We start from the raw sequence: 27,649 nt of genomic DNA, 5'->3' as shown, positions 1-27,649 counted from the left end.
TATCCGATCCCCCTTTCTGTAGATGGGACAAACCACACCCTCAATCCACTCATCCGGCAGCTCTCTCCCAAACCCCTGAAACCATCCAGTGATGTGTCGTTGCTGGCGGTTCTTGGCCATTCCTGCAGAGTTCCGCCGGGAGTTGCTCCTTTCCAGTTCTAGCTCTGCTCGATCTCTGTCCCACCTTTGCCACTTTCACCGCTATTATGGCGCGTAAAAAACTGGAAAATCTTTATGCCTTCAACGCCCAATACTACTCTATGTGCTCTCTGGTCAGTTTTGAATTGCTGAAAATCGCATATCGTACGCACTTACTGTTCAATAAGCGTTAAACACGTAAGTGACATTGTTCAAGGTTTTGCATAAGAGTCAATTCCAAGGGGTCGGACACTCAGCACATTGCACAGCACGGTTGCCAGATCGATAAGATTATAACGAATTTAACAAATCTTGCAGTTCGGCACTTGTACCGAAATCGACACAGTTCGGCTCGTTTCTAGTCGTCTAACATAAAAACGGCTGTGTCGAGGTCATTTCTAATAAAGTAAATTTGAGAATTAAGCTTAGAAGCTACCCGAAAAGAAAACAGTGCGAGAAAAAATCCTAAAAATTTTGTTTTTTTGAGCATTTCCTGACCTAGTTTTAGTCTATATTTTTTCAGCTGCATATCCCGCTTTATCAGAACAGTATCGGGATGAAATTATCGATTTAGCATAATATCGACGTCGTAAGCATCGATGAAATATATCGAAATTTCGGCCTTCGAGTATCGATATCGCGGGTATCGATACGGTATCGCCCAATCCTAGAAGCATCAGAAAAAAGGAAACGTCAAAACTCAAAACAAAATTCAATTCACGCAAAAATGGCAGCTTTTCGTGTTGTAGAATGAAACGGTAAATTTGTTCGCTTTATTAAGAGTTGTTTTCGAATATTTCCTCAACTGAACGGTACCGAATCGGGGTTAAATCGTGCGTGTGCAATTGTGGCAATCAATATCTGTGAAAAATTGTGGTTCATACTGTCTGGCTAGTTTGTGGTTCTAAATTTAGTTGGTGCGTATTGGGTGCAGCAACAAACAGCAAGCAACAATCTTTCCGCAGACTCCGGAAGCATTGAAGATCTCTTGTGCAAAGAAATATGAATAAAAATCGATAAAAATTACACGGTTTTATTGCTCGTCAGAAACTAAGCTTATGCACAGTTATGAGATATGAATGTGAAATAAAGTGATTTATGTGTTAGCTGTTAGGATTGAAGTGTAGCGATTAACAGAATGTCTCAAAGCGCTCCAAGAAGACATCCACCAGCCGGTGGCAATCCAGAAGTGATGTCGGCGAAGTTCGGTGACACCGAGTGGGAAGCTCGAGAGGTAAGATATGTGATTTCTATAGTGTTTGTAAAATGATTGATATTTTACCTTCATTATGTCGTCGTCGGTAATTAGAGTAATAAAACGAATCTTTTTGCACGAGAATAAAACTACCTTGCAGGCGGCACATATCGCATAGATAATTACGCTCTTCGATATAGTTTACGTTCTCCTTGTCTTGAACACTATTTCTATTTGCACTTAAACAGCATAAGGATTGTACTATCTTTGTCAACCTTTTCCACATTCGATTGCATTAGTTTGCATACCAAAGTTACCGATTCGCTTCGTGTTCAACCGACAGGCAAAAACTATCCGGTTTCAACTTTTTTATCTTTCAAACTGCCAGAGGAAATTTGCTTTTAGCCGTAACATTCATTCTTTCGATTCTCAAAAATATAAATGTTCACATCATCAGTTGAAATATACATCGAATATTTTCCTGCGGCAAGGTCTCCCACCGCGCGCATCCCATGTGTTCACTGACCACGCGAGGCTCAAAAGAAGCAGCAAACGATCATGATTATATTTCCGAGTTTATTTGCTGTTTTTGTCAATAGACTTTTAGTGTCATTTTTATTGTTACGAATACCGACTGTTAGGTACCTACGGAAAAACGACACACCAGAGACGGATGAACCGCGGGTCGGTAATTGCTTGTGACAATCGATGGTAGAGAGCATCCCTGTCCGTTGGTTTATTCATTGTACATTTTTGAGACAACTCTAAAAACTATCTTTTTAAGCAATACTGATCGAAATTGGGTGAGTTCATATTTTTCTCTTGTGATTACCGAATAAATAAGCTTCATAGTTTGCACTTTGACAAATCCGGTAGCGGTTTACCGTCGCACTTGTTGATCCATCCGTACCAAGCACGGAAACCGTGACGTTTGAAGATCTTTTTAGCACATCCGGCTGCCTTCGTTATGTTGTCCGTTATAAGTGCTACAAATTTAGAAAGTTTTTTTTATTACAAACAAACTGTTGCAATAAAAATTGTTTTAAACTTACCCGAGCAATTTATCTTGCACTCGTTAGTACTACTCTTGTTTTTATCCTGTGGATCGCACCAGTAGCGGTCGTTAATCTGAAACAAACCCCAGTCGGTCGAACCGTTCCGGTTGTGGTTCCTCTTGGAGGTGTTCATTGCGCTTTCATTTTGAATCAGACAAACCCCTGATAAATTTCACAGATAAAATTAATAGAGGGGTAATTTTCTGCTTGTCTGAATAAACGTACAATTTACCAAATCCTCCTTGCTGAAGCCCTGATCCAGTAGTGCCTTCGCCAATGAACAAGTATCAAACTTTTTCGCTTCGGTTGGGCCCATAAAGTTCATTACAGTCGCAATCAGGACGAAAACAGTAACTCTACTAATGCACTTCATGGCTATGGATCTAAGCTTCTGCTCGGCTAACGGTGAACTGCTTCCGTAGAAAGCACTTCGGGCGAGTTATATGCGATTTCTTATCTATCTATGCGCTGAGCGAGCGAGTCCTTTAGGCAAGTCGGTGATTTTTCTTGGCATGCGCAGGGTGAAAGCATCGATTGTCGATCTATTACGAGCTTTTAAACTACTTTTATTTAGCTGATTAAACTAGATTCAAATTATTCAAAACGTTTTCACTTTTAAAGTAAATGATGTTAGTTAATTTGGATCAAACTAATGAAATTTGACGTATTGGCAGAACATATTCCTTCCACCCTACCAACGAGCGTGCAAGCTCCAAACGAACTGTGCCGGCAGGTGATTCCCCTTTCACATCGCTATGCCAAGGCATTAATCGGAGTTTTTTTTTCTTTTTGGGGCTGGTTTGCTTGCTGCTTTGATGAGCGAACAACAAGGGAAACCCTGTCAGCTAGTAGGTCTGCAATCTCAGTCTGGCAGGCCAGGCCAGCCCGCTACTACGAGACGAAAAGAAATGTAAACGAGGGCACTGTACAATGGGACACACACGAGGAAAGTTGCTCTTTCTTTTTCGGAAAGGTAAACATGCAAACCCGATAAGCGTTCTGGCGTTTGACTAGTAAAACGGAAGTTTATTGAAAAACTAAGTTGATTCGTCATTCTTAAATTGTGCATTATTTTTAGAAAAGCGTTTGCCATACCGAATACTACCGAATTTCGATATTTTAAAAAACTTATTCATTGGAAACAATAAAATTTTGCCTTGATTTGCGCTTTTATACCGGTAAAATGCATGGAACATGAACAAATATGATCTACCGATTATATTAAAATTTTAAAGCGATTAGCTCGGCTAAAACACGCATTTTAATTTATTCCGCTTTGGCATTCATCCATGATATACACAAAAAAAATTAACCTGGAAAATACAGTTGAATTATAAGATGTAAAATGGATTGTTTATGGACAACTGATGAAAAAAAAACGAATTTTTTTTTAACACGACCAAAGATCCTTGACTCCACTCTGGCATTTGGCCTTCCATCCATACCAGGCCGAGTATCCATGTCGGGCGAAGATCTTTTTGGCGCAGTTTACCGCCGCGGTAATATCGTCGGTCATCAGAGCTGCAAGCAAAACATTCTCTTGTCAATTGGACTACGATCTATCAACTAGAGCCATCAAGAACAATTCTCACCGGAGCAAGCGACGCCGCAATCGTTCGAGGCCGATTTGTACCCGGGAGTACTGCACCAGTATTTGTTGTTGATCTGGAACAGACCATAATCTCGGGAACCATTGGTGTTCAGATTGGTGGCGGTAGTGCTCAGCGAACTTTCGGCCTTGGCCAGACAAACGAAGTTGTTCACCTTTGCCTTGTCGAAACCATACTTAGTACGCAGCAAGCGTGCCAGCTCACATTCGCCGAAGACCTTGGCGTGTGTCTGGGCGGGAAACATAACGGCCAGGGCGGCAATAATGGCTGCTAAAGTGATGAACCTACTCATGGTGAATGATCCTACGCGGGTTAACAGCACGTACTGATTTGCTTGGTAGAGATTCGGTACTTTTAAAGGAGTTCACAGGAAAGGTGTTCTACGACAGCTGTATTTGATCAATTGTCCATGGTTTCACGGGTGGTTTTTGAGTTTCATTGGAATTTTATCATACGAACTCACAGGACGTGTTGCAGTTATGTTCTACACAATCTACTGATATATTTACAAGTATATTTATGTGTCATGTGCTTTATTGATTCACCTGTTTTTTCTTGTTAATTATTTTAGTAAGCTGTTTGTTACGATAATAGGTTCAAATGTCAACTCAAGTGTTGTTTTCTGTTTTGTTTACAAGGTACAGCAATATCCGTTAGATAACAAACTTTCCAAAAAATACAATTGATCAAAATAAGTCAGGTCAAAGACAACTAGAAATCTACGCAAATAGGCAATCGCTTGATGTATTGCGGAGTTTCCACCTATTTAGAGTCCCACGCGAAAATTATTAGCGTGGTTATTTTCTACGTTTATCACACATGTTTGCAATTTAGCAATTTGAACCATCAGTTTTTCGTTATTGCCTCCCCACTGCACCCCTCCTTGCTTGACAAGCATAGTTTCAGTGTATTTAGTAGGTACAGGATAATTATTATTAAAAAACGTATTTGCGTAGGACTCGTAAAATTGCTGCAAGGTACAATATTTATTTTTGTTGTTTTCTCATTTCAGTCACAGCGCTTACGCGAGCTTGAGGAGGCTCGTGCCCGAGCTGCTCAAATGGAGAAGACTATGAAATGGTGGTCGGATTGCACTGCAAACTGGAGAGAAAAGTGGAGCAAGGTAAGTAGGATCATAAAATGTTAAAACATTATTAGCATGACCATAGGGCTGAATGGCATCGCCGTGATTGATCTGAGCTGTGCAGTTGTTAAAGAGCGCCACACAGCGGATATCGTTTTGGGATAATCGCTCATTATCAATGTCCAGTAATGTACTAGTTTCGGCTTCGAATAAATCAATATTGGGACTCAGCGTATCCAATGCAACCTACGTTCATGGGGGACACCCTGTTTGATTCATGTGGCCATCTCCATCACCCACCTTCACAATGAACGAAGTTGAAAGAAAAAACTCAAAACAGCCGCTAAATGTTTAAATGACGTAATTTTCAATTCGTTTGTGATTATCACCACTTTTGACTATAGCGCTGTCGGATGACCTTGTAACTTTTTCCACCTTCCAGTGAAATTGTAGAAGAACAACGTTTTCTTGACACATGGCCTAAATGGCCATAGCAGCCATGGCGAGCTCCAAATAATTGACTTTTGTAGAGAACATGCTATCCACGCTCTTTCACCTCTCACAGGTTACAATCAGCGTCGTCTCGACCGAATTTTCATGAAGCCTTTCAAAAATTCTTACCATGAACACTGGAATGTTCGGATATGAAAAAATGTAGGAATACAGCCTACAGATTACGACCTAACTACAGGATTTAGACAAAATGATCGGGACAGGCAAAATTTTGACGAAATTGAAACGGCCATAACTTCTACCAAATAAGACATTTTTAGATGAAACCAATTACATTCGACGGGGAAATTTTTCTAAAAAAGTTTCAAGATTCGCAGTAGCCAGGTCGGACAGGAAACCGTCGGTGTCTTGTGCACGTGTAGGCATAAAATAGACCCTACAGTGGTTCATAGCCTCTTATTCAGCAACTCCTATTCCTACCTCCTCGTGGTACCAGCCGGGATTCGAGCAACTTTGGTGGAGATCGGGTAACCAACCCCGGTGGAAGCAAAGGTGGTATGCTGACAGGAAAGGAGGGCTCTTTCGAGCTTCGTTGACCCTCCGGTGAAACAGGGGTTGGTGTAGCAGGCTTTGCAAGCCGTTACCACGAAAAAAACTAAAGCACGGAACGAAGAACAAATAAATTCTTACTGGAACAATCGGAATAAACCCACGCGACGAAAAAGGACTATGGATTGGAAACTCGAGACGTGAAACTACCGATCTCTCAACTTCTAAGGGAGCACTCGAGTGCTTTCCGACATATTGAAGAGCCGCAAGTTCGACGTCGTGCGTTGCAGAAGGTGTGCTGGAAGAGCTCAATGGTACGTACGTTCAGAGATGGACATAGCATCTACCAGAGCTGCGGCAACACACACGATCTGGATACAGCTTTCATAGTGATGGGCGAGATGCGACAACGGGTGATTGGTTTGCGGCCAATCCTCGAACGCCAACCTCCAATCAATCCTCGAATGTGCAGGTTGAGAATCAAGGCCGATTCTTCAATATAAGCATCGTCAACGTGCACTGCCCTCACCTCAGAAGTACCGATAACGACAAGGATGAATTCTTCGACAAGGATGCGCAATTGATGAGTGAATACGACCGCTGCCTAAAACATGATATCAAGATCGTCATCGGGGATTTCAATGCTCAGGTCGGCTAACAGGAGGAATACAAACCGGTGATTGGAAGGTTCAGTGCACACCAGCGGACCAATGAAATGGGCCTCAGACTTATCGACTTGGCCGCCTCCAAGAACATAGCGGTACGTAGTACCTTTTTCCAGCACAGAATCCACCACAAGTACACCTGGTCACCAAATCAGACAGAATCACAGATCGACCACGTTTTGATCGACAGTCGACGCTTCTCAGACATTATCGACGTCAGATCCTATCGAAGCGCTAACTTTGACTCGGACCACTACCTAGTGATGGTTAAGATGCGTCCAAGATATTCCGTTGTGAACAAAATTCGGTACCGACGTCAGCCTCGGTTAGATCTCGTGCGGCTGAAGCAGCCAGCCGTCGCAGCTAACTACGCGCATTCACTCGAAGCTGCGCTGCCGGAAGAAGACGAGCTGGACGAAGCCCCTCTCGAGGACTGTTGGAACACTTTCAAAACAGCCATCAGCAGTGTAGCGGAGAGCTCCATCGGGCATGTGGCCCGGAATCAGTGGAACGATTGGTTTGACGATGAATGCAGGAGGGTGATGGATGAGCAGCAGCCGGCCAAGATGCGCAGTGCCACACATCAGAACGTGGAAAGACACAAACAGAAGAAGATGCAGCGAAACCAAATCTTTCGGGTGAAAAAGCACTATCGTTCTCAGGAAACGCGAAAGTTCTACCAGAAACTGAACGGATCCCGCAAAGGCTTTGTGCCGCGAGCCGAAATGTGTCGGGATAAGACTAGCAGTATTCTGACGGACGATCGTGAGGTGACCGATAGGTGGAAGCAGCACTTCGACGAACACCTGAATGGCGCCCAGGCGGAGAACCATGGCAGCGGGGAAAGCGATTTCGACGGTGCAACCACCGGGGAAGAGGTGGCAGCCCCAACAACGATAGGCGAAGTTAAGGAGGCCATCATGCAGCTAAAGAACAACAAGTCAGCTGGAAAAGATGGCATCGGAGCGGAGCTTATTAAAATAGGACCAGAAAAGCTGGCCGTTTGTCTGCACCGACTAATTGTTAGAATTTGGGATACGGAACAGCTACCGGAGGAGTGGAAAGATGGGGTTATCTGCCCCATCAAGTTGGCGACAAGTTGGACTGTGAGAACTATCGAGCGATCACCGTTCTCAATGCCGCCTATAAAGTGCTATCCCAAATCATTTTCCGCGGTAAATCCTCAAATATTTACACTGCGGCAAATCCTCCAAAAGGGCCGTGAATACAGAGTTTCAACGCATCATTTGTTCGTTGACTTTAAGGCCGCATATGATACCATCGACCGGAAAGAGCTATGGAAAATCATGGATGTGAACAGCTACCCCAGGAAGCTCATCAAACTGATTAAATCTACGATGGATGGTACACAGTGCTGTGTTTGGATTTCGGGTGGATTGTCAAATTCATTCGAATCACACAGAGGGCTTCGATCAAGGTGATGGTCTTTTATGCCTGCTGTGTTCAACATAGCGCTACAAGGTGTTATGAACCGAGCGGATATCAATACGCGGGGCACGATATTCAACAAATCTAATCAATTCGTCTGCTTTGCCGATGACATGGATATTATCGGCAGAACATCTGTGGCGGTGGCTGAACAGTACACCGGACTAAAGCGCAAAGCAGAAAAGATTGGGTTAAAGGTAAATACGTCTAAAACAAAGTACATGCTGGCCAGCGGAATCGAGGCTGAACGACACCGCTTGGGCAGTAGTATATTGATCGACGGCGATGAGTTTGAGGTAGTCGATGAATTTGTCTACCTTGGCTCACTGGTAACGGCGAACAATAATACCAGCCGTGAGATTCGGAGGCGTATTATCAGCGGAAGTCGTGCTTACTATGGGCTTCACAAGCAATTGCGGTCGAGCAGACTAAGTCCCCGTACAAAGTGCCCCCTGTACAAGACGCTTATTAGACCGGTTGTTCTCTACGGGCATGAAACATGGACATGGGCATGAAACATGGAGTTTTCGAACGACGAGCGCTAAGAAGAATCCTCGGCGGCGTACATGAAAACGGAGTATGGAGGCGAAGGATGAACCATGAACTCGCACAGCTCTATGGCGAACCCAGTATCCAGAAGGTGGCTATAGCTGGACGAATACGATGGGCAGGGCATGTTGCAAGAATGCCGGACAACTACACTGCAAAGATGGTGTTCGCCTCAAATCCGGTAGGAACAAGACGACCAGAAGCGCAGCGAGCAAGATGGTGAAACCAGGTGGAACGAGATCTGGCGGAGAGTACTCGGTGTTCGAGGAATTGGATAGCGGTAGCCCTCAACCGAGTTACATGGAGAAACTTTGTTCAACAGGCTTTGTCCTAGGACGGCAAGCCACCTAATGACGGACAACTACCCTGCAAAGATGGTGTTTGTTTTAAATCGGGTAGAAACTAGTCGACCTGGAGCGCAGCGAGCAAAATGATTAAGTGAAGCGAGATCTGGCGGAGAGCACTCGGTGTCCAAGGAATTAGAGAGAGGTAACCCACAATCGAGTTAACTGAAAAAACCTGGTTCAACAGGCTTTGACTAAGGACGGCAAGCCACGTAACTAACTAGTCACTGTCTGTGGGAGGCAGACGTTGTTTTCTCTGGAGCCTCTTCGTACCATATATTTAGTTTTTGACGAATCAATAGTAATGATGTCATGGTCATCAACGAAGGCTAGGAGTTGGATACTTTTTCTGGAGATCGTTCCTCTCGCTTCAATGCTCGCTCACCGGATTACACCTTTAATAGTTGGTGTTGAATAACATATAGGACAGTCCATCCCGTTACCGCAACGCTTTGCGCGATTTGAAAGGACCCCAAGGTGCCCGCAAAACATGCACATAGCACATCCCTCGCCCCAGGGCTGCTTTGATCAGCCGTGTTAGTTTGTTCGAAAATGCCGTCTTCGTGCAAGCTCTGCCATAGCTGTTTGCGCTCGACTGTATCGTATGTTGCTCTGAAATCCCCGAAAATTGACGCGTGCGCACGTTATATTCCCGACATTTCTGAAGGATGGAAAGAGGAGTCGAAGAGTAAAAATTGGATGCGTAGTAACACGGGCCCCGGACCCCACAACGCCCGCCTGATGCTGCCCCCACGAAATCTCTTGCTATTGTGGATAGACGATGTAGCAAGATCTAGGATAAAACCTTGTAGCCGGCGCTGATCAGCGTAATGCCGCGATAATTATAGCAATCGAGCCAATTGCCTTTTTTATAGATGGGATAAACCACACCTCCACCCATTCCGCTGGTAGCTTCTTCTTCTGTGCCCAAATAATTAAAATTGACTAGTGAAGTACCGAAGTTAGTGGTTCATTGCCATTTTTGTAGAGTTCTGGCGGGACTCGGTCCTTCCCGGCGATTTTATTGTTCTTCAGATGACCGATTTCTCGCCGGATCTATTCCCGGAGCTGCTAAGTTGAGTCCGATTCAACGTACCACCAAAGCATACTCGATGAGCTGATTTCTTTAGGCTTCCATTGCACCGCCTCAGTTCGCTCAAACCAATCCGATTGACGTATGTTGTCGTGTATTTAATGCTGTTTTTGATGATTATAATTTTAATGTTACTCGGACTACTTTCAAACTAATTCAAGAATAAGTAATTATTAAGAACTGTCTGTACGAAATTTCAAAGACTAGTATATCTTCTATATAAAGATCGGGAGCCGGGGACTGTTATCGATTGGTCGGTTAAACGATAAGGCTCCTCCAGCGCAACGTTAATATAGTTTTTCAAAACATTTTTGATCTCTAAATAATTGACAGGTAGAATCTTGAAATTGATTGTAAATAGTAAAAAGTAAATTCTTGATGATACTTGCCGTTTTCGCAGCCGGCTGTAAATGTACAAGACAATTGTTTGAACATACGTAACCTTTAGGTCAACTTAAATGATATTGAGGGTTAATGATGTCATCGCCTCAAGGGCAATTATCTACTGAAAGGCGACGCTTTGAGTCGCTCTTCAGCTGTTATTCCTTCTCTGTCTTTTTTTACCATTTCGGAATTCTGATACGATTTAAATTCTATATAATTATCACAGGAAATGCTTCTGAAGCAATATTAGCCCTGGTCAAATGTTCGTTCATAATAAATTATCTTGTATTTTATCATATCTTCTTCAATGTTTAATTGCACTTGTTTGGTATTGTCTCAGCTATTATCAATAAAAATAAAAGGGCAACCGTACCTAGATAATATTACGAAAAAATAACTTCCAGGCTAAAAAAAATCACATTGGCCTAACAATTATTATTTACTAAAGCAGAACGGATTTCGTGTTTCATGTGGGCAACTGTTGCGCCCAACTGGTATCACCGGGTACTCGTACGGTGCGGTTGTCCCGTATGAATCAGTCTCATGCGGACCAAGCGACAGTGAACTCATACCTAATCTTAACGTGGTGCACTGAAACCATCAGTTTCGCAATCAGTATTGATTTAATAACAATGCGTAGCTGCTTCGAAAGAGTTCTCCAAGAGCTGGAAAAGGACACGGAAGACCTGCTGGCTGCGTTGGAGGTATGGCGACAGTTTTGACAATAAATGTACTGCCACAGTATCGTTGTGTTTATATTTAAAAGCAGTTTCAAGCTTTACCCGTGGCATTGGGTCTTGGCAAAGTTAAAATTTCACGTAAATCTACTTCACTTTATGTGTGATGATTGACCAAATAGTTAAAACCATATTAAAATAAATTGACTAAAATAAACTCTAAAGAAAGTTAAGTGATTTACCATTAAATTCTGTTCAATTAACTAGTATTATTGCTTTGAAGTTGACAAAGATTAGCCATCTAAAGATTCTTTAAATTCTGTCTGACTCCAGGTCCGCACCGAGCGCAATAAAGCCCGCGAGGAATCGAAACAGCTGCGCAGCAGCCTCGAGGCCGCCATAAAAGAGTCTAACTCATACAAGCGAGAAAAATGCGAGCTGGAAATTCAAATCAGCCAGCTGAAGAAGGAGATGGAAAAGGTTCACATGCTAATGATGAAGCACGCCGGTCAGTTCAACAAGGCCAGCTTGGACGCGGCGGACGAACCGGAGCGGGACGGTCGGGATAACAATTGCTCACCGGATATTTCCTCCGATGGGTTGAAAAATGTCAACAGCGAGGATGGACTGGTTACGAAAATGGGCAGTAACAATCAGCAGGATGATAGCGGACAGGATGATTTGGACGTCGAAGAGTACATTTTGCAGGGAGGTGCCATGCCAAAACATTCCGTAGAGTTTAAGGACAAGGGCGACCCGCACGCCGAGGAGAGAAGACTGATCCAGCAGCTGTCGAAGGATGACTACGATGAAGATTATCTGCTGCAAAAGATCTCTATGCTGCAGCTGCGGCTGGATGATGCCCAAAAGACTATTCAGATTGAGCGCGAGGAGAAAAACAGTATTCACAAGAATTTCGAAAAATTTAGACAGGATATGCAAGAGCTCAGGGATAAGTGCGAGGAGTTGCGTGCCGCCAAGCAGGATGCCGTCAGGGAACTGCTTACGCTGCAGGAACAGCATCGGGTTGAGATGAGAATTACCAACAATTCACTGCAGGAGGAGGTAGCCGCCCGGGAAACCCTTGAAAGGCGACTGTGTGAGTTGCGAACAGAGGTACGTTTATTTACCTACGTTTCATTTAGGGTCAACTTTGTAAAATTGAGATTGTTTCAGCTGGAACGTATGCAAGCGGAAAATGCAGCCGAATGGGGTAAGCGTGAACGGCTCGAAACCGAAAAGCTCAATCTCGAGCGCGAAAATAAGAAACTTCGAGCAGAATGTAATGATTTACAGGAACGTTTGGAAAGAAAAGGACGCCCCCCGATGAGCAACAGTGATACAGAGTTTCGAGCCATGCAGCAAGAACTGCTGGATAAAAATAAGGTATTCTAATCGGTGGTTAATAGTCGTTTGTTTCTTTATCTTTGATGGAGAATATTTGATATTTAGGAAATTAGTGACATTCGCCACTCGCATAGTAAGATGAAGAAAATGCTCTCTGAAGCCAACACGGAGCTTGGCCATGCCGTTCGCCGTGCCGAGCAATACGAAACTGAAGTTAAGCGGCTTCGATCACGTGTTGAAGAACTGAAGCGCGAGCTAGCTGGTGCCGAGGATGAACTTGACTCCGCATGCAATCATGTTCGACGGTTGCAACGTACCAATGAAGAGCTTACCGGACAAACGGAAGGGCTTCAGGTGCAAATACAGCATTTACAGACCAGGTGAGTGATGTTTTCTTTTCGAGCAAGACTAACCTAGCTTATGTGCGCGGGGTAATGTTTTACATAATTGAGTTACTAATTAAAACACACTACGCATTGGACGCTGCTGATGTGCACCAACTAACCGCTCCTAACTAGTCCGAAAAACCTGCAAGATCTAAACAACTACAAAGCTTCTAACAAAACCAACTACTCCTCCAACTCCAACAACTACAAGCCAAACATCAACGATCTGAAGCAGCTGTTCGATAACTCGCGTCACTACAATGAACGTCAGCTGCAATACAGCAAGGCTCGGTCGGCGACCGAAACCCAACCTTCCTTTCTGTCGGGATCCTACTACGATGCCAAACCAAGCTACATTGCGGCCGATTCTCCGTTCGATGTAAAAGATAAATCTCTGAACAATATGTTCGATTTCGAACGTGCCAAGCAAAAGTTCGATAACATTTCCCGTTCCGCTGGACCGACATCGAACGGTTCCAAGCGATCCTCTTCCGGTGGTCAAAAACAGTCCAATAGTTCCGTCGCCAGTGGCGGAGTCAGCTCCGGTATTCCCAAGAGACAAACCGGTTCCCTAGCGGCTACCGGCGGAGCATTGAGCTTCGAGTGTAACAATTTCACTGACATCGGACCGACGGTTCGATCCGATCCGGATGGAATTCCTCCGGCGCTGAGCGGTAAACAGGCGAGTATCGTCAACGAAACGATTCAGTTCTTCGATGGTGATGTTGGCTCAGGGGGTTGTGCAGGTGGAGGTGGTGCTCCATCCGGTAATGGTGGTGGTGGTGGTGGTAGCGGAGGGCACAAGTTGAATATCACCAAGATTAACAATGTCAACCTGGACGGGCTGAAAGTGTCCGAGGATGATGAGGTAGGTGGGCATGTGAGAGTAGGTAGTATACGGAACGCTTGTTGATTTGGTTTTGATCTATTGCTTCGATCAGGTATCGGTTTGCACGGTGTTTTATACTGCGTGTCAAATATATTTTGATAGTTTTGTTTTTGTAAAATTCTTACTGGCATGGATTCTGAATAGTACAGATCAATTATTCTGATGTTTAGTCTTAAATCACAGCTTTTTTTGATTTTTAAACTTATTACATTCCCATAGTCTCCATAGACTCGATTTTTCGAACGTAAAAAATGTTTTACTATTTTCATAAGCTGGGCGATCCACAGAACAAACCAAGCTATTATAGCTATTATAAAAGGAACGTTATACAAACTTAATAAGCGTTGTTTCGCAACAACATGTTTGACAACTTGCCTATGTTGATTCTGTTAAGGGTTTATATACAGTTAGATTTTTCGAAAAATATTCATGTTTACTCTTGTATCCCTTTCCGACCGGCACGTTTAGAACATGTATTCATAAAACACTATTTTACTAGATATTTACTCTTTAATTTAAATTGCTTGTATTTTAGAATGGTTATCGGACATTTTTTTCATTTCATTTTTACTATGTTTATTATTTTAATTTCACTTATTATCAAACGCTAACACAAAACTGCAATATGATGTATCAGCATGAAGGAATGTTAGAATGTTGGGTGAATCTTTAATTTAGGGTAAGGAAAGGAAACTTAAATAGTTTCTAAACATTGCCTCTGTTTTTTTACACTTTCATTCGCAGACTCCGTAATTACGGATCGACCAGTCTTCTGTCAGCAAACGATGACAACAGTGACAATGACTGATCGAGTAGAATTCGAGCAATCTCGACCGATGTACAATCGATACATGTTAAAACTGTCGAATTATGTATTGCGTCAAATTTCGGACAAAGTGTAAACTAAATATTCTTTAAGTAGATTTTATTCTACCGACACAAAAAAGAACACTTTTCTGCTGCTTTTATTTTTTATGCATTTATACTACATTATGCATATCCATATGAAGTGTATTATAGTCAATAGTTCGTAGCATTTATTCGTGTTTCGGTAGTCGTGATTCGTATTACACAATATATTGAAGTACCACATTATTTTTAGCGGTCTCATTGCCCGCCACACTTGCATCACTTCCATTCATGGTATTAAATAATAATAGAAAACCAGAACAGGCTTTGCATAATGTTTACAAACAAGGGTACGTGTAAGAAACCAGGTTCAGGATAATCGAAACATTAACCAGTTTCCAGTGATAAGTATTATCTCATCAACCATAATAAGCGAGCAACATTCAAACATGTGAACGAAAGTCAAAATCAAACGCACCAGAGAAAGTTATTAATCAGACTTGCACACGGAAATCCGGATCGAAAACCGCGACAGTCACCACTGTACCAGTTTTGATTTTTTAAAAATTTGTTGATTGTTTCGAGAGTTTAGAGAGTGAAAGTTTATCTATTCAAAAAACCTAACAATGATAAGGATGAGCAAAAAAAAAGGAACAAATGCTGGAAAGTACGGTTTCGATGGGACATTCTTTAATCCGAAAGCTCCGAAGTTGGAATTGGAAAATATCTTTATTTCACTATTTTTGTAAGGCACTAACTTAGTAGTTTTGGTACAGAGAAACATTTAGAACACGTGGCTTGACTATTGCTTACTAATCTGACTAACGGCGTGCAGCACTGACATGTACAAATGTTTGGGACGCTTTGGCGTGTGATTATTGGCAGTTGTTAAAGTTTCTGTTCAGTTAAAACAGCTTATTTAAAATGGCAGTTATATTGGGTGTTTTCTTGGTTTTTTCGCTTAGACTCTACGGTATTAAGTAATTAGTTAGTCTAACATTTACCATTCGTAGGTGGTTTCGGCCTGCAGATTTTGCTGCGCCCGGTCGCTCCGTAGACAATATTACAGGAGAAGGTAAAGTAACCACAGGTTGACGACTTGGTGTAGTAGGTTGATTCGTAATTTTTGCCTGGTATGGCTGGTACTTTACTATTTTCATCGATGCCGGTAACCTGCTTGGTTACAGAAATATAACTATCGGGATTGGGTTGCTCACTTTCCTGTGTTAGTCGATTTCCTGTAGAATCCGCATGTTTCGAGGGCAGGTAGCGGGTGTGATACTTTGGCGTAGAAGTCGTTACTTGTGCGCTTTGCGTTGTCAACTCGCTAGCGCCGTTCGACTTTTGACCGATTATATTGTTGAAACCCTCCGGAGGTTTCTCACCAGGTGTTGCGTGGACGGTTGTCTTTCCGTTCTGCGTCTGTACGAGACGGAACTTGTCTAAATTTTGCACGGCAGCCACCTGCTTCTGGCCTGGTGTGTTCTGCGAGAACGTTTTTCCATTGCCGTTGTTGATGTTGTAGTTTCGATTTGGCCGAAGAGTTGTAGTTACCGTTGAAGATGGAACCGTCGGTGGTGGCATTTCTACGATGGTGGTTTTCTTATCATCATCATCGCTGGATGTCTTCCGTGACTTCGCCTCGATTCCCGGAGGAACTGACTCAGTAGTTTCATAATCTTCCTCCTCGTATTCCTCGTCCTCTTCTTCATATTCGATTTCCTCTTCTGGCTTAGGAAGTATATTGTGGAAGTCGGTAACTGAAAGAGTTCGAGTAATCTAATATCATTTCAGTTATCAATAAAATTCGTTGTAAGTTACCTTGACTCTGTTGGGAAGTTCTTAATCGCAAACCATTCTGATCCAAAACATCTGATTCTCGTCTTACCGCAACTCTGAGCGTTTGTATCGCATTGTGATGTGTATGTGTGCAACGGAGAAGGAGAGAAATATTTGATTTTTATGTTTATATGAGTGCTATGTTAGAGTCATGCATGTTAATGTATCCTAAATGTTATAAATCTCCAACGCGAGACTAATACTCGTACCCGTTGTTGGTTTTTCCGAACAATCCAATTGATTGGAACAGTTGTTTGCCCTTCTCTCGATAGCGAGACACTTGCTCCTTGGTGCCCGAAGCAGATTGGGCCGCTCCGTGATAAGAGATCCCGAACCTAAAGAGATCACAAATTATTTTATACTTTTGAAGGCAGGTAGAACATTAGGAATCCTACTTGAAGTTTCCGCTGATTTGCGATTGACTTTGACCAGAATGTGTCCCAGATTGCGCAGACGCCTGACCGCCTCCGTTGAATATGTTCAGCTGGGTGTTGTCTTCACTCTGTGGACGGAATCCGATTTGCGCTTGTGAGGATGTCTGACCTGGACCACTCGACTGGGCATCGGCCAATCCACCCTTTTCGTTTGCTACGACCTGCAATTATATGTAGGTGTTTTATTAACAGTCCAGTTATTTCCTCTAGCCCTTACCTCGGATTGACTTTCATGACCTAGTCCTCCACTTTGTGATGTAGCTGAAGTTCCTCCCGTTTTCGAATTGACCTGAACTTGCGATTGAGATTTGCCAATTCCACCGGTACCTTGGGCGGAGCTAAGAGCACCTTCTTTGCCGCCGGACACTTGTGCCTGAGCCGATCGATCACTATCACTGGTTTGAGCGCTTGCACTAAACGATCCTGTTCCGGTGTATGTGCCGGAAACTTGAGTCTGCGCTGTGCCTCCATTTTTACGCCCTTGGGCGCTGGCAATCACTTCGCCGTTGGTCACTGACGATTCAGCTTGGGAAAAGGAATCATCGTCTTCTTCCGCTACCCGAATACTTGCTGGTTCCAATACTCCTGTTGTCCCATCGACAACCCCCCCTCCTTGTGCTATTGTGCTGGGATATTGATCAACTGTAACCGGCCGCTGTCCTGGAGGATAATATTGCCCCGTTCCTGCTCCAGTTACGCCGGATCCGCTAGGGTATTGTCCCGTACTCACCCCACCAGTTCCTACTCCTGGATATTGGCCTCCTTCAGTGCTACCTGGATAATGAGTACCATGTGGATATTGTCCTCCACTAACACTTCCAGTACCTGTTGGCAGATGTCCTGTGCTGGATGGATACTGGCCACTACCTGTCGCTGCTGGGTATTTTCCTTCGCCGACTCCTTGATACTGTCCAGTACCGGCACCTGGATATTGTCCAACACCGGTTTCTGCTGGATACTGACCAGCACCTGTTCCTCCTAAAGGTTGTCCAGTTCCAACACCTCCGGGATACTGTCCTGCACCTGCTCCAACCCCTCCTGGATATTGGCCAGCACTGGCTCCTCCGGGATATTGACCAGTGCCAGTTACTCCTGTATGCTGTCCAACGCCTACAGCTCCTGGATGCTGCACGCCACCTGTTCCTGGAGTTTGGCCAGTACCGGCTCCTGCTGGATATTGTCCAGTACCAACTGCTCCTGGATATTGACCAGCCCCTGCTCCTCCTGGATATTGTCCAACGCCTGTTCCAGCTGGATACTGTCCAGCACCGGCTCCAGGATACTGCCCGGCACCCGCCCCTGGATATCGTCCAACGCCTGTTCCTGCTGGATATTGTCCAACGCCTGTTCCTGCTGGATATTGTCCAGTACCGGCTCCGGGATACTGTCCGGCACCAGCCCCTGGAACTTGTCCAGCGCCAGCCCCTGCTGGATATTGTCCAGTACCGGCTCCTCCTGGATACTGTCCAGTGCCGGTCCCTCCCGGATATTGCCCAGCACCGGCGCCTGTTGGATATTGTCCAGCACCTGCTCCTCCTGGATATTGTCCAGTGCCAATTCCTTCTGGATACTGTCCGGCACCAGCGCCTCCTGGATACTGTCCACCACCGGCGCCACCTGGATACTGTCCAGCGCCGGCCCCTCCTGGATACTGTCCAGCACCAGCTCCTGGATATTGTCCAGCACCGGCACCTCCTGGGTACTGTCCAGCACCGACGCCTCCTAGATACTGTCCAGTGCCGGCCCCTCCTGGATATTGCCCAGTACCGGTCGCTCCTGGATATTGTCCAGTACCAGCTCCTGGATATTGCCCAGTACCGGCGCCTCCTGGATACTGTCCAGCGCCGGCCCCTCCTGGATATTGTCCAGCACCTACGCCTCCTGGATACTGTCCAGCACCTGCCCCCCCAGGGTACTGACCCACACCTGCTCCTCCTAGAGCTTGACCAGCACCTGGTCGGCCAGGAAGTTGACCTGTACCAGGACCTCCGGGATACTGCGCAACACCTGTGCCTCCTGGATACTGACCAGCAGCTATTCCTCCGGTAGATGGTCCAGGACCCACTGCTCCTGGATACTGGCCAGTGCCTACTCCGCCTGGATATTGTCCTTGGACGCCTGGCAATTGACCCGTTACTGTTCCTCCTGGATACCGACCAGTTCCAATGCCGGCAGGTATTTGATATTGACCTGGTCCAGCCGCCCCTGGTTGTTGACTAGTTCCCACTGGATATCTAACTTCCCCCGCACCACTTGGATACGGTCTACCATCAACGCTTCCAGTTTGTGCCACTCCGGTTTGTCCGCCAGTCCATTGTCCGACACCACCGGGTACACCAATTTGTCCTGGTTGTCCGGGAAATCCTGGCCCCAGTTGTGGGAAATATTGTTGGCCAACCCCTGCCGTATGGATTTGTTGTGGAACGCCAGCTGCGCCGGAAACCGGTAAATGATGAACTGTTTGGTGTGGCCCTCCCGTGCCTACCAGTACGGTCAATCCACCAGGATGAGCATACACCGTTTGCTTTGGTGGTCCAGTTCCATCCGGTGGTCCTGGAATAATTTGAACAGGTCCGCGACCATCTAGCCTACTGTCCGATCCAATCACCGTTTGTTTCGGGCTTCCGGTACCAACTAAAACGGTAAGTCCTCCGGTAGGGTTAACTACAGTGTGGTCATGCCCGGGAAGGGTTACCGAATGACCGCCGGTATGATAGATGGTTGATTGTGCTGTTCCAGGACCAAAGCTGCTCAGTGGGGGACCAACCACGTGTGGTTGCGGTCCCCCTGTTGTGTGCCCAGGTCCATAATAAGCTGTACCCGGGAAACCTGGTGCTCCTGGTACTCCGGGTGTGTCACCAGGTCTACCTCCGCCGTTAATCTCGCGGTCCCGCTCTAACCCAGGTCTACCGGCAACCGCTGGGACACCAGGTCCCCCAATATGACCTGGAAGGCCACCAGGTCTTCCACCTGCATCACCATTGCCACCTGGACCTCCTTGTAGCCCTGGTTTGGCAATAGTTCCGGGTACGCTAGCTGGGCCAATTCCTCCAGGCCTTCCAGTATCTGGTCCACGAATATGGCCGTTACTTGTTCCAGGTGCACTCACTCCTGGAACACCAGGTCCTTCAAAGCCACCAGGAGCTCCTGGTGTTCCTGGTACATAACGACCGTCACTCGTCCCAGGTACACCAATTCCTGGAACAGTTGGTCTTCCAAAAGTGTCCTGAGCTCCTGGTGTTCCGGGTACATAACGACCATCACTTGTTCCAGGCACAATTCCTGGAACAGAAGGTCTTCCAGGAGTACCTGTAACGCCTGGTGTACCTGGTGCATACCGTCCATCATATCCAGGTCGACCATCAGGACCAATCGGTCTGCCAAGTGAATCTACCTGTCCAGGCTGGCTAGGCCCCGTTGCTGGTCTGCCATTGATGCCTTGGTCGACGATTGGTCGACCATATAAATCGGTAGTTCTATCATGAGTATCAGTTGGTCTGCCACCTGGACCTAATGGTCGCCCAAAAGAATCAAATTTGCCTGGTACATAGTCAGTAGGTCTGCCATCTACGCCCAGTGGTCTTCCGTACGCATCTACTGCGCCAGTTGGTTGCATACCACCTCCTTCAACAGGTCGTCCATCGCCAGGTCTACCGCCATACTCTTCTCTAGCTCTTCCTGCGCCAGGTCTACCATAAGAATCACCAGGTCCCGTAAATGTATCACCAGGACGACCGGTTGGTCCCGTTCCAGGCCGGCTAGATGTATCTGCTCCTCCTCCCCTACCGCCAGCATCACCAGGTATTTGACCAATACCTCCAGCAGGGCGTAGTACTCCCGGTTGTCCAAATTTATCGAACCTATCACTGCCTGGTCTAAACCCATCCGTTCCAGGACGATAATCCCTACCTACGTCAGATGCACCGGTACCCGGTACCCGACCGTCGTAACCATCAGGAAGCCGCAATCTATCACCAGGATGCTGACCACCGCCACCGTCGGGTGCTCTTAATGGGTCAGGTCGAGAATCTACCAATAGTTTAGCCCTTATTATAGTTTCAGAAAATAACCTTATATCAAGCTTACCATATACATAACTTCCACCGTCAATCCCGCCCACTCCTATGCAGGACGTACAGTCTCCTCCCATAGATTGACTTTGTGCCTGACCCATGCCATTAGTACCCACTAAAATATGATGCTGTAATATTTGACACTGAAGTTACAACAGTTAATTCTTACCGACAATAGCTCTGGACCCATGCTGGGTCGCTTCAGCTTCCGCTTTACCATCCTGACTATCCCCGAAATGTAAATACTGTGATTGTGTTTGACCACGAAACCTAAAAAAAGAATTGATTAGTTGTTTACTACTGCGATGATGAAGTCCCGCCCAGCCGATGAAGGAAAAACTTACGTTCCTCGCAGACCGTTGTTTCTCTTAACCCTACTAAGTGGACTATCTTGTAGCGTTACATCCGAATCCGGTACCGCCACGTTATCTGCTACTGGATCAATCTGGAAAATACAATTGATAATCATTGTGATTTCTTGTTCGTGCGGAAAATGGGATGCATTTTTTGAAATTTAATATTCCCTATTAAGTTTGGAATAAGAACTATTATTAGTTTGACATTTTTAAAATATTTGTACGAGTTTTTGGCCTACCGGCCCCAGAATTCCAGGAAACGTGAAACGGCGACGAAAATTCGTGGAAATTTTTTTGAAAAACTTTTGCGTACTGATATTTTTCTAGATTGCTGACAGTTGCTGTTCTTGCATTTTCTTAACAAAATTTTTGTTCTACAATAATTGGTTCAAGAGTTAAGAACTTATGAAATAAGCGATGTCCAAGAAAATGCTGATCATGGAAATTTTTAAATATATTTTTCATTGATTGATTCTATAAACTATGCTTGTATACAAAATTCCATGAAGTTCTGTGACAGCTCAAACCTGTGCGACAATTTTGAAAAATCATCGTTTCTATTAATTCAATGGATAACGTAGAGAAGCATTTTGTGCATACTAAAACGAACATATTAACATACTATTGATGAATGCCTTCTAACTGCAAAAAATTATCATTTTGTTAGGACTCTTGAATTGAAATGAAAACATGTCAAATCCAATCTCCTCGGGTGTTCCCCAAGGGTCATATTTTGGACCTTAATTATTTCTTCATTTCATATGTACACGATTTTTTTATTCTCAATAGAAAAGTATCAATCTATGCGGACGACGTAACGATACTTAAAATTGAAAAATGAACAAGATTCCAAGTATTGTCAAACTCTAAATAAAATTGAAAGTTATGTAAATGGTGGCGATTGGAGGAACTTGTTTGTTCGCTGAATATCAGTATTCAGTAAATTCATGAAAAATGGTTAAAATGCTCAAATTTTATTTAAATTACAAATTCAATACTTTTTTTTCAGAAAATTTTAAATCCGTTTTTTTTTATTTGGCGCTCAGGTGTCCGAGAACGTGAGATACGGTTCCATCGAAGCGCGTGCCGAGCAAAATAGCTAAGTCGTTCGACCCGCTCAGTTAATAATGCAACGATTGTGGCAGAATTCTGCTTATAAGCAGCTTAGCTGGTATGACTCGTTTCTCATGGGAGCTCGAGATCTGGAGCAAACTGGGAAGTGAATTATGTGAAATTACTGCATAATATGAGGAGACGTGCCGCATTGAGTGACCTGGTCACGTTCAAGTTGCATGGCTTATCGGGTCTGTCTCGACGAGCCTGTGGACGCTGTATCGGCAAATCGAGGGTTGCGCCATTGAAGGAGTTGAGTGTAGAAGAGTCTCCGGTCCGGAGATGACGACTCCGATACTTGAGCTGTGTGCTGCAGATTTGTAAGCAGCGCAATTTGAAATAGGGCGCGAAGCCTTGCGAAGATTCTTAAATCGATCCCGGGCATCAAATGCATATTGGTAGAAAGCCACAAGCTCCGTCCAGGGGTGTTCAACCAGTAAAATAAACTATGGTGAAACGGTTCTGTGTTGAAATCCGATTTTGACTGTGCGATTTGTGGACGTCTCGGACGGAATTTGTGTTGTCATCTATTTCATAATTACAAATGAAATATGAAATGAAATATGAATAATGAAAAGAATGAAAAGACTTTCTGATGAAATTTTACCTAAACTCTAAATCGATGCATTCAACTTGATTGATCAAGATTGCCGAGACCGGTCTTACGATAATAGAAATGATATTAGAAAATATAAAAAATTAACGAGCTTGTCAGGTTTGTGCAATGCGCTGACTAAACTATGCGCAGCTGACAATTTAGTTGGATCTCACGCGGCAAGTAACTCACCAGTGATGATAACTTTTTTCGCTAATGTTCAAAAAGCCTTTTTATATCTCGTCAGTGGATCTTCAACCGATGGCAACTTCTAATCAATAAATTACGAGTTTCTCTAACGAACCACAGCGACACAAGGTCAAACAAGGAACAGATCAATAACGAAACGGTCTTTGGTGAATGGTCTTAATGAAAAAAAAAATAATTTTCAACCTCATTTATCGTTTGCATTTGTGCGATCAAATTTTATTTGTAGTTAATAAAGTCATCCTAGGGGTTCAAAAACATAATATGAAAATCTACCTGACTCACAAACTAATATAAGGACTGTTATCAACATTACTAGCAATACGAGAAGATATTATTGATACAGTTACCTCCGTGGCTAAAGGTGTTTACTCTGCAATATTGGAATCGACGACCACTTTCTCGAAATAAAACAGCAGTAGCAGAAACGATTTGCGGACGAAATGAAGAAAGTTGCTGCAAATTGTCGTAAAATATTCAGTAGACGTCGATGGAACCGAACTTACATCTGAGTTGTAAGTATTTCAGTCCTAGATTCCGCTGCATCTAATCGACATTGAAATAGCAACGATTAGCGACGTATTGATGTATGTTCTGTTCAGTATTATTCGCTAGCCAACTAAAAATCATCAAACATTATTTACAATCAGCTATACGACAGAATGTGGCTGATTCAGTACACGAACGATTAATTTCAATAGTTAAATAGCATTATTGTATTGGAAACGCTGCTCAAATATGCAAGCGCAGTTCAAGGGATTTCTCGAAACGGTTGGTCTGATGAAAGTCCTGGTCACACACATGTTTGGTGCTACGTTCTGAATTTTAGGTCGAGCTTCGATGTTGAGTTTTGTTGATGCAAACCTCAAGTATTTACGAATGGAGATTTTTTTAAAAAATTGTTCCCATCACAAAAATCTTATTGTGAAAACAAGATGGTATGGAAAAATCTCTTACCAACATATTTGGTAATTTTGGTGATACGCCGAAAAGAGACTACGTGGATCCTGTTTTGACTCTAGTCGAAATCTGATCGTCGGCAAATTTTCCTACTGAGATGCTTTACTGTAGCAAACAGCCGGAATCTTACAAGTACATCGATTTTTTTTCGTCCCGACCCCAAAAATTTAAAGCATGTATTGTAAATATATTAGTTAAATTACTGTTATGGGAATATTGCCGAATGGAATCCGAGATCCGGCTATTTCAACTCCAAGCAATCCCTTATTCGTTTGAATCTAAATCATGTTGATGTCCTGAAAGTAAACAATCTTGATCATTGTAACCTACTCATCATTCTAGTATCAACTTGAACTAAATGTTCTAAAAGCAAACTGTTATAGCGAAGTATGTGACCAGATTATGCCATAATAATTTGTTTGAAACTGAAATTTTTTTTTGTGTTCGATGGACTATTCGTGTGACGTGTGATGAAAATTCTCAAATTGAAGAATCGTTCATGTCCAAAGTCTAGCAACGGTCTTATGCAAAAATTAATATTGGGTGTTTAGTTTGCTGCTTGCAGTTCTTTATTTACTTTCGATTATACTACTTCGGCCAACAGAAAAGCAGAGCAGCTAGAAAACTAGCAAGATGGAGAACACGCTTGGTAATTGATGAGCTTTCAACGGGCATAATTTTTTTTACTGGCTGTCCACATATTAGTTGAAAGACAATTATAATTTTAAATCAATCTGTCACAATATCATGAAAAAATCTTCGATATGTGATCTCACTGTCAATTGCCAGAGCATGTGTAATTATAGCCTGATGGTCCAACCAAAACAATAGTACTAAATATTCATAAGAAGTTTAATTGCATGAAAACAAACGAACCAAAATTATAACATTTTCTTTCCCTATCAGTATATTTACACTGCTTATGCAATACCAGTTGGTTGACGTAGTTTCATGTTCTCTGCTAATGCTTGCTTTAAAAACTGTGCATTCTTGAGAGAAACTTTTCGCAATTTTCTGGTGCACCTCCGTTCAATCAATCATTAAAAAGTAAGCTCAAAATAATTTTGTAGTGTTTTAATATTCATCTCAGCTTGGCTAGGTTATTTTGGTTAAAGACAACAATCACCCGCGTAGCAGAGAAGAAAAAACTCGTCAGTTCAAACAATTCTTCAATTTCCGAATCTCGCGTTTACTTTTGCACTGTAAATTTAGCATTCCAAGTGCAGCCGGTTGGTTCGACAAATAACATCGATTACTGTCCGGGAGATAATCCAACTTTCATAAATAAAAATAAATTTCATGGTCATTTCCAAAATTTTTCCTTTCCACCTTTCTTTTCTTCCACAGCCATCGATCACAAACGTGTGCGGGCTTGAAACACAAACATCCGTGCGGCCGAAGTCAAGTCGCTTCCGTGACCTATTTTATGCGCGAAATACTGTGTAAATTCATTCTAATCCACGCTCGCTCGACCAGCAGCGAACGTGTAATCTGTGCAGCCTTTCCGGCTTATCATGTTCATTCCCAATTTGTGATTTGTAGAAAGGAGTGCGCCAATCAGACGAGCGAAGCACGCCGTTCTGCAACACACTCTAGTTTCGCATCACCGAAACGAGGCTATAGGGTAATGGAGTAGAAATTCTTCTTCGTCACTTTACTATTTATTTAGAAAAAGTCTTTCAAATATTCAATGAAAAGAACCTCTTATCACGGTTTAAAAAGGAATTTTTGCATCTAACTTTAAAACTATAAGCTAAAAAAAGTATTCTGTTTCCGCCCGGGATCGAACCGGGGGCCTTCCGCGTGTTAGGCGGATGTGATAACCACTACACCACGGAAACAGCGATGGTTAACGTGAGATTTTTGATTAAGTGTTCATTAGAGTTGTAACATAAACCACCTGCTGGAAAAGGACTTACATTTTTGAAATCCGCTCTTCTAACCGTCACGCACAGTGCAACGAAAAGCGCCCATTTGGCGGGCTGCATTTTCAACATTTTTCTCCACCGGCAGCGCAAATAGAAAAAGTTTTCCGTCTACGATTGACTCCGCTCAAGATCCGCCAGCACTTGAAACAATTTTTTGTACTTTATTTATTTGCTTATATAACATCCATCTTTCCGTGTCATAGCTCGTTTTATTCCAGTCAACTATCACAATTTTCAGCACTTCTAGAGTGGATCGGTTTTCCTTTACACTCAGTAACTTCATTCATCTATTATTGCACCCTTTTTCATATCCATCCTGCACTCGACTGCAACCGAAAACACTTGAACAGAGCAAAAAAAAACTTGAAACGTCAGTTGTTTTCCGACCCCAAAGAAGCGGGCTTCCGAACACACGGGCACGATCGAAATCCACTTCTATCGGATGGGGCAGATAGTGGTTTAGCACTCAAAGTTCTACGCTTAATCTGACTTCCCCTCCGGAAAGATTTGTCAGCACCGCAATCGTACCCCGCACTGATGTTGGTGACCACCGCCGTCGCCGCCGCGCACGCCGTCACTGGACTCTCGAGAGCTCCGGAAAACGCAACCGTTCCGGGGAACAGTTCAACCGCAAGTGACGGATGATCTTTGATGTTGCGAATCGAATACTCTACAGCCGCCCTGGTCTTCGTCGTCATCTGGTCCTGTCAGGGAGAACCAGCAGCAGCAGCAAGCTCGATTCGGCTCTGTCGCACGGAGAACTCGAGAGAATTGCCGAGAATGGGGGATGGCGAGTAAATGTTATTAATTGATTGGCGAGATGCTTTTTTTTATTACGCGTGGAAACCGTACAGGAAAAATGTTGAAATAGTTGATTTGATATTTAACCATAGCAGTTATGTGAATTTTTAACAACAAAACCCATTTTCAAGTACCATAAAACCGATGCGTTGCTAAAATCATGATCCTGATAATGAAATTTTGTTCAATAATAATGATTGCTCAAATACTGGTTTTCTCCCATTCATGCAATCACCATAAACCGTGCAGGTGTAACCCGATCGACGGTTTTTCCAACGAGACATCGAATCAATAGATGGCATGACAATTGCAAGGAAAGGTTGTTTATTTTTATCTGAGAGTTCCATGATTGAATTCGTTCAATTGCAGCATCGTGTGTCCATCATTAGATGCTTCGTTTTGAATCTACAATGTGTCTTCAAAACTAGATCGTTTTAGAATATTTAAAAAAATAAGTAGCTAGTAGTTGTCAATTGTACCTTGATGGCGGCTATCTTGCTCGGACCTTTTAAACAATTTGGTGGTTCGTTGTGAATCTACAATGTGTCTTCAAAACTAGGTCGTTTTAGAATGTTTGTTGCAGGGAGGGCTTAACTTGAAATTTCGAATTCCCGTTATTTTTCCGTC

General features: G+C 43.7%; 3 protein-coding genes and 1 non-coding gene across 4 annotated transcripts; 1 reads left to right on the top strand and 3 right to left on the bottom strand.

The window, feature by feature from the left end:
- Positions 1-872: 872 nt before the first annotated feature.
- Positions 873-15,365, top strand: LOC128738327 (coiled-coil domain-containing protein 102A). The gene is made up of 6 exons (XM_053833376.1): positions 873-1,372; positions 5,011-5,121; positions 11,579-12,361; positions 12,422-12,631; positions 12,698-12,972; positions 14,612-15,365. The coding sequence occupies exons 1-6, from the start codon at positions 1,277-1,279 to the stop codon at positions 14,673-14,675; spliced, it is 1,539 nt and encodes a 512-aa protein (XP_053689351.1). The 5' UTR covers positions 873-1,276; the 3' UTR covers positions 14,676-15,365.
- LOC128738328 (lysozyme-like) lies at positions 3,374-4,290 on the bottom strand. Its single transcript, XM_053833377.1, has 2 exons — positions 3,981-4,290; positions 3,374-3,909 (listed from the first exon to the last, which is right to left on the bottom strand). The coding sequence occupies exons 1-2, from the start codon at positions 4,288-4,290 to the stop codon at positions 3,779-3,781; spliced, it is 441 nt and encodes a 146-aa protein (XP_053689352.1). The 3' UTR covers positions 3,374-3,778.
- A 94-nt stretch (positions 15,366-15,459) lies between the features above and the next one.
- LOC128738326 (collagen alpha-1(III) chain) lies at positions 15,460-26,833 on the bottom strand. Its single transcript, XM_053833375.1, has 11 exons — positions 26,750-26,833; positions 26,213-26,562; positions 21,407-21,507; positions 21,232-21,332; positions 21,076-21,177; positions 17,914-21,018; positions 17,207-17,865; positions 16,951-17,150; positions 16,765-16,890; positions 16,538-16,611; positions 15,460-16,476 (listed from the first exon to the last, which is right to left on the bottom strand). Exons 2-11 carry the CDS (start codon positions 26,288-26,290, stop codon positions 15,710-15,712), a joined length of 5,313 nt encoding a protein of 1,770 aa, XP_053689350.1. The 5' UTR covers positions 26,291-26,562; positions 26,750-26,833; the 3' UTR covers positions 15,460-15,709.
- Positions 26,062-26,134, bottom strand: Trnav-aac (transfer RNA valine (anticodon AAC)). The gene has a single exon. It is a non-coding gene; the product is annotated as a tRNA-Val (tRNA).
- Positions 26,834-27,649: the final 816 nt, after the last annotated feature.

Source organism: Sabethes cyaneus, chromosome 2, assembly GCF_943734655.1.
Source record: "Sabethes cyaneus chromosome 2, idSabCyanKW18_F2, whole genome shotgun sequence".
In the NCBI taxonomy this organism is placed as follows: Eukaryota; Metazoa; Arthropoda; class Insecta; order Diptera; family Culicidae; genus Sabethes; species Sabethes cyaneus.
This window is presented reverse-complemented; position numbering and strand designations above follow the sequence as displayed.